The sequence below is a fragment of the Candoia aspera genome, chromosome 3, assembly GCF_035149785.1.
Source record: "Candoia aspera isolate rCanAsp1 chromosome 3, rCanAsp1.hap2, whole genome shotgun sequence".
In the NCBI taxonomy this organism is placed as follows: Eukaryota; Metazoa; Chordata; class Lepidosauria; order Squamata; family Boidae; genus Candoia; species Candoia aspera.
Genome location: NC_086155.1, coordinates 95,271,589 through 95,287,886, shown reverse-complemented (window position 1 = coordinate 95,287,886; position 16,298 = coordinate 95,271,589). Strand labels below are relative to the sequence as shown.

General features: G+C 38.3%; 1 protein-coding gene across 1 annotated transcript in view; it reads right to left on the bottom strand.

The window, feature by feature from the left end:
- Window positions 1-16,298, bottom strand: part of KCNT2 (potassium sodium-activated channel subfamily T member 2) — a 240,259-nt gene that overhangs the window by 149,042 nt on the left and 74,919 nt on the right. The window contains exon 2 of the mRNA XM_063298399.1: window positions 2,864-2,943. Coding sequence (XP_063154469.1) covers window positions 2,864-2,943 — 80 coding nt within the window. The remainder of the gene's footprint in view (window positions 1-2,863; window positions 2,944-16,298) is intronic.

Below are 16,298 nucleotides of genomic sequence, written 5' to 3'. Positions count from 1 at the left end.
GCAGACATTTTAATTTACAAACCCTAGTTAAAAGATGAGTTTGTTCATATTAAATATAGTTATAATCTAAATCAACCTTTCTCAACCTTTTGACCCAGGAGGAACCCTTGAAATATTTTTTAGGCCTCGGGAAACCCCTGCACATTAAGGCTCAAATATAGGCAAGAACTTACAAAATTATTATTTTCGTTTCATGTGTAGGCCTGTATATATGCATTAACAGTGTTCTTAAACTAAAAACAAACAATGAATTTTACCTCTTTGATGTGAAGTTGCCCGAATTTGAAATATTTTTTTAAATAAATTGTGATTTCCCAGGGAACCCCTAGTGACCTCTCACAGAACCCTAGGGTTCTACAGAACCATGGTTAGAAAACCTGGTCTAAATAGCTGTGCAGACTGTCTCAATCCAGTTCACAATATGCTAAGTAAGGGGTTCCCAAATTGCAACATATCACTCCACAGGGAGTTGTGAACAACTTAAGGGGAGGCACAACTTTTTTTAAGAAAAGCTGATCTAGGAAAGTGAGGGCCCTGTCACTCATCAGGAACAGGTTTTGAGAAATGGCTAAATCCACGGATCTATTTGACTAACAATCCACCGACTGCAGTGATTGGTGTCTGCTTTCATGCCTGCCAGTGACTTCTATCATGTTTTCTTCTATGCCAGCACAGCTGGTTGCCAGCCAATAAGGTAGCAAGCTGGATACCTGCCACAGCCCAGAGATAGGCAAGCTCAGGCAGAACTTCTAGAAGAAAAGAGTCCTTGTTACCAATATCTTAAGACAGCAACTGTAAAGGCTTGGCACAGGTTGAGACCAGAAATCCAACAAACAAGCAATGAATCCATGGTAAAAAGCAAGAGACACAATGAGGTGGAATCCAGAATTCAAAGCACGGCATGGCAAGGTAAACCCGACCAAGCTGAGGCTTGAAAAGTGGTTCTCAGTGTTTTCTCTCAGGGTGGGAGGCCAATAAATAAGCCCTGCTGAGCCACCACCCAGGTGCACAGCTAAGGCACATTACTCACTGCAATCTACTGTCCCGCCAGCCCGCCTTTTGGCCAGTCTGCCTAACCTGTGGAGCTCAGCCCTCTGCTGTTGTACCTTGAAAGCACACCTTGCCTGGGGCTGGGTGGCTGAAGGGCTGTCAGGGGATCCAGGCAGGGAGTCCTGGGGGCTTGGTGGGTCTGCCTTAGCCAGGGGCTGGGTGGCTGAAGGGCTGTCAGGGGATCCAGGCAGGGAGTCCTGGGGGCTTGGTGGGTCTGCCTTAGCCAGAGAAGAGTCACTGGCTTCCACACTGCAGGAATCACCCCCCTCCAGAACTCTCATCACAAGACGCCCCGGCTCTACTTCCTCTCCCTCCTCCTCCTTAGAAGACAGGTCCAACAAGGTCATAACAATGTTGTGCAAACTGCATTGATCATTTTCAACCATTATTTTAAATTCCTAACCTCTCAAAATGGAAGCATTTTTTGTTGGGTGATAAGAGAAAAGGTAAGGATGACTGAGCAGGTAGTCCTGATAAAAATATGCCTATGTTGTAAAAGAATAATGAATGTTACGTATCATTTAGTGGGTTTTCTGTTTTGTTTTGTCCCAATGAAATTATTATTTTATTCATGAGGGGGATTGCACAGATTCATTTATCATTTTCACAGGTCATAGTAGTGTAAAGTTTGAGAACCCCTGGACTATGGTTGTTTAACTACAGTTAAATTAATTATACTCTGGCTTCTCTTCTGATAATGGTTAAATTAAGAAATCAAAATTTCTTGTTCACACAATACATTAAGCACCAAAAGACAAGCTACATCAGCCTATTACTAGATCTCACACCCATTCTAAGTCAAGGCCCACAGGCCCCACTTAAAAAGTTTTTCTTCTCTTTTCTTCTCCATAAATCCTCTTCCTTTTCCAATCTATAATCTGCATTATATCTACACAAAATTAGTATCAATCATACTTCACTACAACCCACTGTTTAAAGCTGTGGTTACTACAACTTTTAAACCTCTGTTGAATATAAGTGGGCTCCCACCTTGGCCCTCAGAAACCCCCCAGATCACGACACAAATTTGGTGGCAAAACCACTTATTTTTAGTAGTGCAATTTTTCCAATGTTTTCATTAAAAGAAGCCTTCCTGTTTCACCCCTTAAAATAACCACAATCACCTGAAAAGAACAAACACGGATGGAAAAGCCCCCTTGACATTCCTCCTATAACCCAACAAATAAATGATGATGATGATGATGTGTGGTTTATAGTTTAATGTTTAAATACATGCATTTAAATGTATTTTAATGTTTAAATATATTTTATATAGTTTAATGTTTAAATACATGCAAATAAAAATGTAAATAAAAATAATGTTTAAATAAATGTAGTTTAAATGTAGTTTAAAGCTAACTGTGCTTAACATTCAGCTTTGTGAAGAAATAAATCATATTTAAGCACTCCAAGAAGTAACAGTACTTATGCATCAAGGCAGTACTTTAACCCGAGAAGGAGAAAAGAAAGGAAATTTATAAAGAAAAATGAAAGGAAATTTCTATTTCAGAGGTGGAGCAGAGTATTATATTATTAATTATACGTAAGGCATCAGCAGTATGTGTATGTGTGTGTGTGTGCTGTATTATATACTGCAAATATAGTATTTGCAGTATGCCATTCCCTTTTTCTGAAAAAAAAACCTTGAATATAAACAGGTAGAGCAAAACACTGATTGTCAGTTCCCTGAATTCCCCAGATGTGCACATGTCCCAGTAGATGTAATATGTACCCACTATGAGCAGTGATCAGGCACTAATTATTGTGAGGAATTTGTGGTTACACACATGCCTAATAAGAACAAAGCACTTACTTGATCTTTGGTTTTTGATGAAAAATAGTTTTAACCTCTCTTTAAAGGTATTTTCATTCATGTAGAATTCAATTTGTACTCTAAAAAAGAACAAACAAAATGATTAGGCATCAGTCTAATTAAATCAGGTTATAACACACAATAATTGCATACATGTCTTTTTGCATTTACCTATTTATGTAAGTAATCATTGCTTTTCCATGGTTGAGAGTACAAAGTTGGGTCTCAAGGGCCATAAGCAACCAAGAACACCTTGGATGTATCTTTCAGACTTCTCCAAAAGTTACTGCAGAACTATATTTTTTAATGTGATAGAAAAATAGAATGTTGGTGTAGTGATTAAAGGCATCATGCTAGAAACCATGAGACTATGAGTTCTAGTCCCACCTTAGGCACAAAGCCAGCTGGGTGACCTTGATCCAGTCCCTTTCTCTCAGCCCTAGGAAGTAGGCAATGGCAAAACACTTCCGAAAAAACTTGCCAAGAAAACTGCAGGGACTAATCCAGGCAGACACCATGAGTCAACACTGACTTAAGCCCTGGAAGTTTGTTGGGTGATTTGGGGCTATTTCACATGGTGGTATAAATGTAAAGAATGGGCAATCTGTAGCCATGAGGATACATGAACCTTAAATCATACTTTTTGCTATCCTTGGAGTCTCCCCTGACCATGACTGCTGAAAACTGCCAATAGTTTTCTGTAATTTTGAAATGAGAAACACATTAAGAAATTAAGTATTCTCTAAAATAGACACAATCCCAGTTAAATAAAATTTAAAAAATCCCAATCCCAGCCAAAACTTATCCCATCCCACTTTGAAGTTCAGCCCTTCATGCAGTTCCTTGAAAAGCCAAGCATTAGGCAAACATATGCAGAGAAAAGGCTGCATATGAAGCCTTGAAAGTGAGCTAAAAATCTGTGCAACCAGCATCCCATTTCACCCAGATGTACATGCATATAAGGGTCCCAGACTGAGTCCTCTAATAAATGAAGATACGGACAAATCAACAGCTAGACAGGACTAGTAGAGATCTTCTGCCCTTTCCTGGACCCTCTTCAAAGGAGAGTAACGTTCCTGATACTAGAAACAAATGCTATAGACATTCTGTAGATTCATGGGACTTCTAGTTGCCCTGCTAGGTTGCTTCAGCCTCACACTGTTAACCCTGATTACATGGCATTCTCACGCACATTTTCCGAACTAAATTATCCCAGCATCATCTATAAACTAAAGAGAATCCTTCAGAGCATTTAAGGATTTAAGTGGAGAAGAACAATCAATATAACAGATTTCTATAGTCATGCATCTCTTACAGAAATGTTATCTTGTACAAAGCTATTGTATATCTTAGACTTAGCATGATAATAAAGTAATGTTTTAAATCCTCTTTGTTTAATGTCATGCCAAGTTCACTACAAAAGACTTAACATTTTAAGGAAAATGTTAAGCAAATGAATAAAAGCATACAAGTTCATAGATTTAAGCAATCTGGTTTCAAAAAGAAGCAGTATTTTGTTTTATTCACATGGTTTTGAACCGCATACCTGTATTTTCCGGAACAAAATTATAGCATTCGTGTGACATAAAAGAATAGGACCTTGCCAGTAAGAGAAGATATGTAGTGCTAATTAAGAGAGTTGAGTGTATGAGCTAATCTCTGTCTTATGAACTCCCATGACGAGGGTGCTGATAGCCTAATACTGCCATGTTTTTCCTACTTCCCTTAGCAACCACAGCCGCCAAGAAGATTGGCATACCTCTGTGAGGACTTTAAACAAAAAAAGGATGTGAAATGCAGCCCATTTAACGTTCTCCTACCCTTTCAGCATGCATATGTTGAATTGTTGGTTGTTCTATTTCACCTTTTGCTGTTTCTAAGCTCCAGAAAATGTTACAAGAAATGCACAGAGCAAAAACAAAAAAGGGGGACTGATAGTAACTAGCGAAATAGAGAGGATTCAGGCATCATTCTGAGCTATGACTGTTTTAATTGCAGTTTTGCTGAATAACCTGTGAGTGGCTGGGTTCATACGGCACACTAAGGCAAAAGCAACCAAATCACATTAAGGTGTAGCTTTTTGAGAACAGCTAAGGTCTAGACTAGTGCTTCCCAAACTTTTTCCTTCATCACCCAAAACCACTTATCAGAAAGTCCTTTAATGGGTTCATGTGTCATTACCCAAAGAAAAAACACTTTTATCCAATTTGGGGTAATTTACCCAGATTTGGGAAGCAATGGTCTAGTCAATATAATTTAGTGCTAAGTAGGTATGTACTGGGGCTTCTTTGTCACTCCAATTCATCAGGACTCTATAAAAACATAGGTGGGTTGGAAATGGTGAGTTTACAATTAATTCCAATATTAACACAGCAGCAGAAGAGCATAAAGCAGGCTGCTCATTCCTGCATGCCAGCTAACTATGAAGCTTAGACCATATAAAAATTTCATATGGTATATTCCTTCTCTGTAATAGCATGATCTCAGCTTTCAGAGGATTGAAGATAAAATAAGGATTTTTTAAAAAAATCATGGAAGTATTCGAGAAAATATTGTGGGGAGGGTGGTATCAATTGCTTTCCAAGTCCAGGAATGAGTAAGACCCAGGCTAAATCCCAACATAATATTCTTTCAAATAGCATTCAGACTATTGAGAGTAATTTTATAGGTCTATCCTGGGTTTTAATGCCTGTACTTTGTAATTTTACATTAATAATTTTTTATTTTTATTTTATTCTATCAATATGATATTTTATTTTTACTTCTATTTTAGAGTGATTGTTATGTTACTAGTTTTATGCTGGTCTACAACTGAAATAAACAATAAAGTAATGTATTCTTCCAAGCAACAGTTTAAGAAACATTGAAGGCAATCCTTTAAAATGGGTCGTACTTCAGATTTTGGCTATAGAAATTACAATCTCAGTCTCCAACATTTCCAGTTAAATAAGCTCTTATGTCAAGGGCTGGAGTGCCTTGTGAGTTTTGTTTATATGTGTTCCTTGTGTGATTGGCCAGATTTGCTATCTTGTTCTTATCCTATTTGGTTTGGGGGGGGGCTCTGTTTTTTTAACTGCATCGTATTTTATTCTCTTTGTCATATTGTGAGCTGCAGAGCCATTCTCATGTTTCATAGCACCTAAATCAAATCAAATCAAACCAAATCAAATCACTTTACACTTCTAGTCTTTGTGAGCTCTGTTGGAAAGGGTTTTTTTTTTTCTGTATTTCCATTAAGGAAATATTTAACTTTATGGAAAAACTCTACTCTAAAAATAGGAGGCAAAATGTACTACAGGTAGTCCTCGCTTAATGATCATTTGTTTGCTGACTGTTCAAAGTTATGACAGTGCTGCAAAAAGTGGCTTGCAACCAGTCCTCAGACCTATGACTGTTACAGCATCCCCAAAGTCATAGGATCGTGATTCAGGCATTTGGCAACCATCATGCATTTATGACAGTCACAGCATCCCACGATCACTTGATCACCATCTGCAACCTTCCCAGCTAGCTTCCAACAAGCAGTCAATGGGGAAACCAGTAGGAGGCCGCAAATTGTGGTCATGTGATGTCTTGCTTAATGACCGCTGGTGATTCGCTTAACATCTGCAACTGGGACTGCCAGGACTGCCGGAACTGCCGTCACTAAATGGGGAGGTCAAGTGGTTTCAATTAACAACCACTTGGCTTAGTGATGGGGTTGCTGGTCCCAACAGGGTCATTAAGCGAGGACTACCTGTATTTGAAGCTGTGGGTGGAATTTGGAATACTGTACATACTTTAAATCAATTATTCCATAATTAGTATTTTTAAAAAAAATTCAACTTCATGTAGAATTTTGTCTGCCTAATTCACAACAGTGGTGATACAATCAATTCAAGTATGTTTTAATGACTCAATATAGACTGAATGTTTTGGCTGTGTCTGAGAAACCTGAGCTGTTAATACACTTGATGGAGTCAATATCTGAAATTAAGCCTACATCCTTTTTATATCAAAAATTCAGTAAATAAATAAATAAATTTGACATTCAGAACATTTATGGTTCATGGATTAAAGAACTGAACACCCAATTAGAGAACACCAATAGTAGCAGGTCTTAAAAATTTGTTCGATTTAAAATTAAAACTGATTCATGAAAAGATTGCATTTCAAGTTTACTGAACACTCCAAAGAATATATTTAAAAGGATGGATGTCAGATTTTCTCTGTCAGTAATATAAAAATTTTGAGGGATCATTATGTAATTTGGACTTGTGAATCACTAACATCCTTCTGAAATATTTTAATGTACATAAATACATTTATGGGAAAATATTTTAGTGTTAAACATATTGATGTTATGTTAAACTATGTCCCAAAACTTGGGAATTGGTTATTTTTGAGAAGTTATGGTTGTAACAGTCTTTGGATGTTGCTAAGACAATTATTTTTGAGAAACTGGAAAAGTTTTTTTTAAATAATTTTTATTAAGAGATTTTACATAGATAATAGGAGATACATTCAAAGAAAAATATATAGCAAAGAGAATGTGAAAAAGAAAAAAAGAAAGGAAAGGGAAAGGGAAAGGGAAAAAAACCAGAAAGAAGATATAGAAAATTAAAAGAAAAAAAAACCCAGAAAGCATATTTAAAGAAATGGCTCCCGATATCCCTCTAGGCAGTTATATATACAATTCTAATCAAACCACTCTCTCCAATTTCATAATTCCCTTCTTTCTATAACCTATTCTAATCATCAAAACCATAAATTACAAAGTCATTTTCTTTCTTGGAAAAGTAGTAATATTCTTGATAATAAGTATTAGATTCAAGAGAACTATGACTTATCTATTTTTGAAAAGACAATTTTATCTATTAATCAAAAAAATGACTAAAGATGTTTTTATGTGACATAGTTTTTATGATATTTTGTAATGCTAGACAATAATTATTTTCCATTTGACATTTGATTAATATGTGAGATATATCAATATTTTCCTACTTTTTTGTTCTTTCTTTGTTTTTGTTGTTTTTCATGTATTTCTTTCCTTTTTAAATTTTATTTTTTCTATTTCTTTCTGTAAAATCTGCTAAAAAAATAATTTAAAAAAATAAGATGTAAATTGGGAGAGACTATACTATGACTATAAGTGAAATGGAACACTATTTCAGGAAGGAGAAGCATTTATGTATATCTGATTATAAACAAGAGCTTTGATATTACCTGAAACTGCACAAGACAACAACAAATGTAGCCGTGATCTTCATCATCCTCATAGCAGCAGTATCCTAATCTATCCACAATTTCATACACAAATCCAATGTATGTATATATATCACACATAGCTATTCAAAGAATATAGAGCTGATTGTATGAAGTTACAATGGGATGGGGCTTACTGTCTTCTGAATTCTTTCTGGATTGTAAATATCAAACACAAGAAAAGCTTATTTGATTTATAGAACTATTATGAAAATATTTCTATTTTTAGCAGTTTAGCCCCAGTCATAGAAAAACCAAACCAAAATATAAAAAGAAATCAATAGAATCCATGTATCTCTCTGAACAAGAAATCAATACAGCTTGTAATATTTTGAATTATTAGCTTTGTATGAAAGAGTCATGCTAAAAGCTCAGCATAATTGGACAGCAACCAAATTCAGAATGAAAGCAACAAGTAAATTATAGATAAAACTTTCAACCCTGAATGCAAAGATTCCAGAACTGATGTAAAGCTGTACTAAAAAATACAAGCCTGTCAACACTTCACTCATCTCAATTAACCTGACCTGCCATTAAAACTGAGATTCACAGTAGCACATTATAGCATTTCACAACATGTTAAAATGTCATGTTAAAATTAATCTGTATTCATCTATTCATGACAGTGCTTCTTTAAGACGACTTGAAATTTAAGGTAGCATGGTTTATGCAACTGATTATACATCTGAAGAGGCTTTGATCTCAGACCCAGTTTCTATCCTTTTAGCCCATTTTGCATAAACCACAGCATACACTAACCAAACAGACACTTTATCCTGAGACTCTTCTACCATGCATTTTTAATGGTAATCCTAGTTGCACATATAGTACCTAGCCTAAACCCTACTCCCAACTGAACCATTAATGCATACTTCTGAATACATAGGGTTTTGCTATTAAAATTCAGGGCTGTGACTACAGTAGAGACAAATATCTCAAGATACTTGGGCCCAAGAATTAGATTAACTAGCCGTGTCTCAGCAATATGATTTTTCATGATCCTTACCAAGCATAATCTCCACTATTATGGATATCAAGTCTGCTTCCAAAACCAGAAGCCATTTATTACCTCAAAGAGAGTTATTTGACCTAAGAAGATGTTATTCTTTAGCAAAGCAGTAACTTTGATTTCTAAGTTTCTTAACATAATTAATGTGGTTTCAGCTGCCAGTTCAATTAGTACAATTTTGGTGCTTGGTGGAAAACGTGTGGTATGTACAGTATAAGTTCTCCTTTTCGATACCAGTGATTGTGATAGTTAAACAGAACCTACTGAAGCTATTTCAGTTTGGAGATATTTCTCTCTAATTTGATAATTCAATCAAAATTATATGGGCTCCAAGTCTTAAAGCTTAGTCCCCATTCAATCTAGTGGTTAAGGTGCTAGGCTAGAAACCAGGAGACAGAGAGTTCTAGTCCCACCTTAGGCATGAAAGCCAGTTGGGTGACCTTGGGCTACTCACTTTCTCTCAGCCCAACTCACCTGACAAGGTTGTTGTTGTGGGGAAAAGAGGAGGAGGAAGGAGTATTTGGTATGTTCACCGCCTTGAGTTATTTATAGGAATAATAAAGGCAGGATAATAAACAAACAAACGAACAAATCTCCCTATTATGGTCACCAGGCCATCTTCCTGGCCTTTTCTGGGAAGCAATTGCAACTAGGAATGTATTTAAACTCTTGTGTACCTAAAATCGAACACTAAAAAAAAAAAAGAATCTTTTGGGCCAACAGGCACATTTGGAATGCAGACAGCATTTTGTATCATTCAGGAAATTGCTGCTGTGATATCTGTAAAAAGAGTACCATGACTGATGGTATCCATCAAGGCAATATAACAATGACTCTTAGGGAAATGCATTTGCAGAATACCCCAGGTTTTTTGTGTTCATTTATTCAGAAACACATAAGAGGCCATAGCAGTCTAACTTTGCACCCTAAATGGTGCTCCATGAGCTGGCAATACTCTTGCAAGCACTGCAATGAAGATGGAGCACTGCTGGAGGGAGCGGTGTTAGCATTGTCATTTCACACATTTCAGAAGCCCTGTTCAGATGATACTTGGCATGTGGATCAACACATGAAGAATTATAAGCAACATCTCCCTTAAGACTTACTAACTACATCACTGAAAAGCTGGTCTCCACAGTACAGTGTGATTACTATTGGGAACTTGCATACATATGAATGCAAACATACTGCAAACAATAGTATTGTACCTGTGGCTTACCAGCTGTTCACTGATATCCTGGTCATGAATTTACAGAGCAGAGAGGTTGCTTACATGAAGAATTGTAAGCAACCTCTCTGCTCTGTAAATTCATGACCAGGTGGTCAAAATGCTACTGGGGAGGAACAGAGGATGAGCTCAACTAGCCCCAGACGTGATGACGCAGCTAGCTCAAAGCCGGAAGGACGGCTAGCGGCCGACGGTGCTGGTGGTGAACGGCGAATCCGATGTTCTAAGGATCAACACACCATCGGAACCTGGAATGTAAGATCTATGAGCCAGGGCAAATTGGATGTGGTTATTGGTGAGATGTCAAGATTAAAGATAGACATTCTGGGCATCAGTGAACTGAAATGGACTGGAATGGGCCACTTCACATCAAATGACCACCAGATCTACTACTGCGGACAAGAGGACCACAGAAGAAATGGAGTAGCCTTCATAATTAATAGTAAAGTGGCTAAAGCAGTGCTTGGATACAACCCAAAAAACGACAGAATGATCTCAATTCGAATTCAGGGCAAGCCATCTAACATCACAGTGATCCAAATATACGCCCCAACCACAAATGCTGAAGAAGCTGAAGTAGAGCAGTTCTATGAGGATCTGCAGCACCTACTGGACAACACGCCTAAAAGAGATGTTATTTTCATCACAGGAGACTGGAATGCTAAGGTGGGCAGTCAAATGACACCTCGAATTACAGGTAAGTATGGCTTGGGAGAACAAAACGAAGCAGGACACAGGCTGATAGAATTTTGCCAAGACAATTCACTCTGCATAACAAACACTCTCTTCCAACAACCTAAGAGACGGCTTTACACATGGACTTCACCAGATGGACAACACCGAAATCAGACTGATTACATCCTTTGCAGCCAAAGGTGGCGGACATCTGTACAGTCGGTAAAAACAAGGCCTGGAGCTGACTGTAGTTCAGATCACGAACTTCTTCTTGCACAATTTAGGATCAGACTAAAGAGATTAGGGAAGACCCACAGATCAGCTAGATATGAGCTCACTAATATTCCTAAGGAATATGCAGTGGAGGTGAAGAATAGATTTAAGGGACTGGACTTAGTAGATAGGGTCCCGGAAAAACTCTGGACAGAAGTTTGCAACATTGTTCAGGAGGCGGCAACAAAATACATCCCAAAGAAAGAGAAAACCAAGAAGGCAAAATGGCTGTCTGCTGAGACACTAGAAGTAGCCCAAGAAAGAAGGAAAGCAAAAGGCAACAGTGATAGGGGGAGATATGCCCAATTAAATGCAAAATTCCAGAGGTTAGCCAGAAGAGATAAGGAATTATTTTTAAACAAGCAATGCGCGGAAGTGGAAGAAGACAATAGAATAGGAAGGACAAGAGACCTCTTCCAGAAAATTAGAAACATTGGAGGTAAATTCCAGGCAAAAATGGGTATGATCAAAAACAAAGATGGCAAGGACCTAACAGAAGAAGAAGAGATCAAGAAAAGGTGGCAAGAATATACAGAAAACCTGTTTAAGAAGGATAACAATATCGGGGATAGCTTTGACGGTGTGGTCGGTGAGCTAGAGCCAGACATCCTGAAGAGTGAGGTTGAGTGGGCCTTAAGAAGCATTGCTAATAACAAGGCAACAGGAGACGACGGCATCCCAGCTGAACTGTTCAAAATCTTGCAAGATGATGCTGTCAAGGTAATGCATGCTATATGCCACCAAATTTGGAAAACACAAGAATGGCCATCAGACTGGAAAAAATCAACTTATATCCCCATACCAAAAAAGGGAAACACTAAAGAATGTTCAAACTATCGAACAGTGGCACTCATTTCACATGCCAGTAAGGTAATGCTCAAGATCCTGCAAGGTAGACTTCAGCAGTTCATGGAGCGAGAATTGCCAGATGTACAAGCTGGGTTTAGAAAAGGCAGAGGAACTAGAGACCAAATTGCCAATATCCGCTGGATAATGGAAAAAGCCAGGGAGTTTCAGAAAAACATCTATTTCTGTTTTATTGACTATTCTAAAGCCTTTGACTGTGTGGACCATAACAAATTGTGGCAAGTTCTTAGTGGTATGGGGATACCAAGTCATCTTGTATGCCTCCTGAAGAATCTGTATAACGACCAAGTAGCAACAGTAAGAACAGACCACGGAACAATGGACTGGTTTAAGATTGGGAAAGGAGTATGGCAGGGCTGTATACTCTCACCCTACCTATTCAACTTGTATGCAGAACACATCATGCGACAAGCTGGCCTTGAGGAATCCAAGGCTGGAGTTAAAATCTCTGGAAGAAACATTAACAATCTCAGATATGCAGATGATACCACCTTGATGGCTGAAAGTGAAGAGGAACTGAGGAGCCTTATGATGAAGGTGAAAGAAGAAAGTGCAAAAGCTGGTTTGCAGCTAAACCTCAAAAAAACCAAGATTATGGCAACCAGCTTGATTGATAACTGGCAAATAGAGGGAGAAAATGTAGAAGCAGTGAAAGACTTTGTATTCCTAGGTGCAAAGATTACTGCAGATGCTGACTGCAGTCAGGAAATCAGAAGACGCTTAATCCTTGGAAGAAGAGCAATGACAAATCTCGATAAAATAGTTAAGAGCAGAGACATCACACTGACCATAAAGGCCCGCATAGTTAAAGCAATGGTGTTCCCTGTAGTAACATATGGCTGCGAGAGCTGGACCATAAGGAAGGCTGAGCGAAGGAAGATCAATGCTTTTGAACTGTGGTGTTGGAGGAAAATTCTGAGAGTGCCTTGGACTGCAAGAAGATCAAACCAGTCCATCCTCCAGGAAATAAAGCCAGACTGCTCACTTGAGGGAATGATGTTAAAGGCAAAACTGAAATACTTTGGCCACATCATGAGAAGACAGGACACCCTGGAGAAGATGCTGATGGTAGGGAGAGTGGAAGGCAAAAGGAAGAGGGGCCGACCAAGGGCAAGATGGATGGATGATATTCTAGAGGTGACGGACTCGTCCCTGGGGGAGCTGGGGGTGTTGACGACCGACAGGAAGCTCTGGCGTGGGCTGGTCCATGAAGTCACGAAGAGTCGGAAGCGACTAAACGAATAAACAACAACAGCAGGAGAGGAAGCAATCATTGATGGATTGTGTGGGAGGCATAATCTTGTCATTTTTTCCAGGTTCAACTACTGCATGGCATACCAGAAATCCGGTCTGTAACAGGTGGTGACAGGTGCAGACAATACATCCACATGTATTCTGTTTAATCAACAGGACTTGACTTGGACATTTTCTGTGGAAGTACTCTAAATGAGAATACATCTTGATTTCTTGTTTTAAGAGTACTAAGGAAGGATAAAAGGATCTATGACTGCATTTTCTCAAAAGACACTGTAAAAATACCTATTCATTGCCCAGTTGGCAACCTAAATGTGCAAAAATCTCTGATTTTGATATTTCATTCTATAAGAACATTAATACAAAAAGGACAATGTATGCATTCAATTCAGTGTCCTGATTCAGGCAATGCACTTTAAGAAGGTATAAAAAAATATGGTGAATAGACAAGTGACCATGTATCGTCAGGAAAACATTGAAGAAACTGGGTATATTTAGCCTGGAAAAGAGATCAATAAAAGGTCATACAATATTTGAAGGAATGTCACAGTTAATGGGAAAAGTTGTGTGCTGCTAGTTCAAAATTGGATGAAACAAAAGAACTCAGATTATAAGAAAATGAAATACCCATTACGATGTGTTTAAAAGCAGCACAGTTTATTTTAGAAGATAGTAGATTGTCCTTGGATAGCGCTTTTAAGCAGAAGCTGAATAGCACAAGAACAAACTGTACTAGATTAACTCTGAAGATCCTTCCAATGCTATGGTGGCAGTCTTTTTCACTAAGCATATCATACACAACAGCCTCTTATTTAATGATGTTTTCTGGAGTGCTTGAAATGGTTAAATTTTCTCTATATTAAAGCTGATGGTTGACAAGAAATAATCAATGGGTACTCTTTCTGATTTATGAAAAACCATCTTCCTGCAGCAAGGTTATGTTATCAGAATAGTTCATGACTGATGTGACTTTACTAAAAGGTTTCAGTGACAATGTCAACTGGGGTCAACAATGAAAGAGCAGATGTTAAGTTCTGAGTATCCTAAAATCAAAGTACTTTAAAATGTAGGAAGAGTTCTAGAAGAGACAGCTTATGTACAAGATTTCTGATTGAATATGTTCTTCAGAAACCTGTGGAGATTTTAGGGACTCCTGCACCAGTATTTCCCTATTTCTATGCAAAGCAGACAAGTGGAAAATTTAGTTGTCTACAGAACTATTCTCATCACTTGGGCTTTTACATTTCAAGTCATTTATGGATTTTTCAAAGATCTCTTGCTTCAAAGACACAGGAATTTATATCACCACTATTAGACAGATGAAAATAGCAAAACCAATAAACAATAGCCTGAAAACCAAAGTGGCTTTTTGTAAAGAAACCCAAAAGCTAATCGAGGTAAAACATATAAAATGGAAAATAATACTAAATATTAAATAATGTGATTCTGGTAGTGTTGGTGGCTGTTCGTAAACAGTATTTATTTTACTTATTTATTTTTCAAATTTCTATCTCTCCCGAAAAGGAAAAAAACAGTAGCTTTTTTTCCACTATAATACCAGAACAATATGGTCATAGTAACTGTATAATGTTAGTGAAGCATTGTGCCACAACATTCTAATATATTTGTTGCTCACATTAGTGACCTATTCATTTGGTTAAGGGGATGTCAAAACACTTGAAGTATACTGAGTATATCAGGCTAGAGTTTCAACTCAACTAAATGGATAATGGGATAGGTTGTGAACTCCACCCCCACCCCCTGCATTCCTCTGTGTCCCAGAAAAACATTCTTTTTTCCTTTGGTATTTCTTTGAATATATATTTTTGGAAAACAGATTGCATTAAATTGCCATCAACATTTCATATTGCCTGCAATATTTCCTGGAAGAATTAGTTGAGTTAAGTAACTATTACTCTATTAAATATGGAGGTATTCTCTTGTGGAGAAAAAGCACATTAAGAAATAATCTGTCATGAGTAAGGATGGCGAGCAGGGGGCTCCCATCCAGACTGTCAAGCGCATGCGTAGCACTGAGGAACTGTTCAGCCATTCAAAGAGACACAGATCGGGACCGCCTTAACCCTTGGGGGTTATATGTCTGGGTTTTTCCCACGCTTCTTCAGTTTGTTAGGATTCTTGTTAAGTACTAGTAATAAATATTAGAGACCAGTTCATTGTCTCAGTGTGTTTCCTGGTAGTTAGGACATCAATCCTAACAAACTCCTACTCCCATCGAAAGAGGGAGGAACAAGCAATTAAGGAGATACGTTTAGAAATGTCTTCAGAAAACCAAGAAATGCGGCTCGCCATCCAGCAATTGGCAGCAGCCCTACAACAACACCAGCAACAAGTAGATCTCCAGATCAACACATTACAAGCTGCCATGCTACAGCAGTTACAACAACCAGCTCCGATTAACCCACAACCGGCACCAGCAGCAGCAGCAGCAGCTCCACCAGTAATGTTGAGATCCCAGGGCAGTCTACCAGAGAAATTTGGAGGAGAAGCAGGACAGCTAAGAATCTTTCTCACACAGTGTACTATGTTCTTCGACAGCAGACCCGCAGAGTTTCCCACAGACAGAACCAGAGTCACTTTCATCCTAGGCCTGCTGGAGGGACCAGCTGCCAAATGGGCTATTCCCATGGTGGAGAACAACGACCCGATTCTCAACGACTACCAGAACTTTTTGGCAGGGTTCCGAGCACACTTTGACGACCCCATCAGAGAAGCCACGGCCAGCCGGGAAATTCGGAGGCTCAAGCAAGGTAACAAGAGGGTGGGACTCTACATTGCTGATTTCAAGTTGTTAGCAGGAGATCTGGACTGGAATGAGAGTGCATTAAAAGACCAATTCAAACAGGGGCTGGATGAGGAAATTA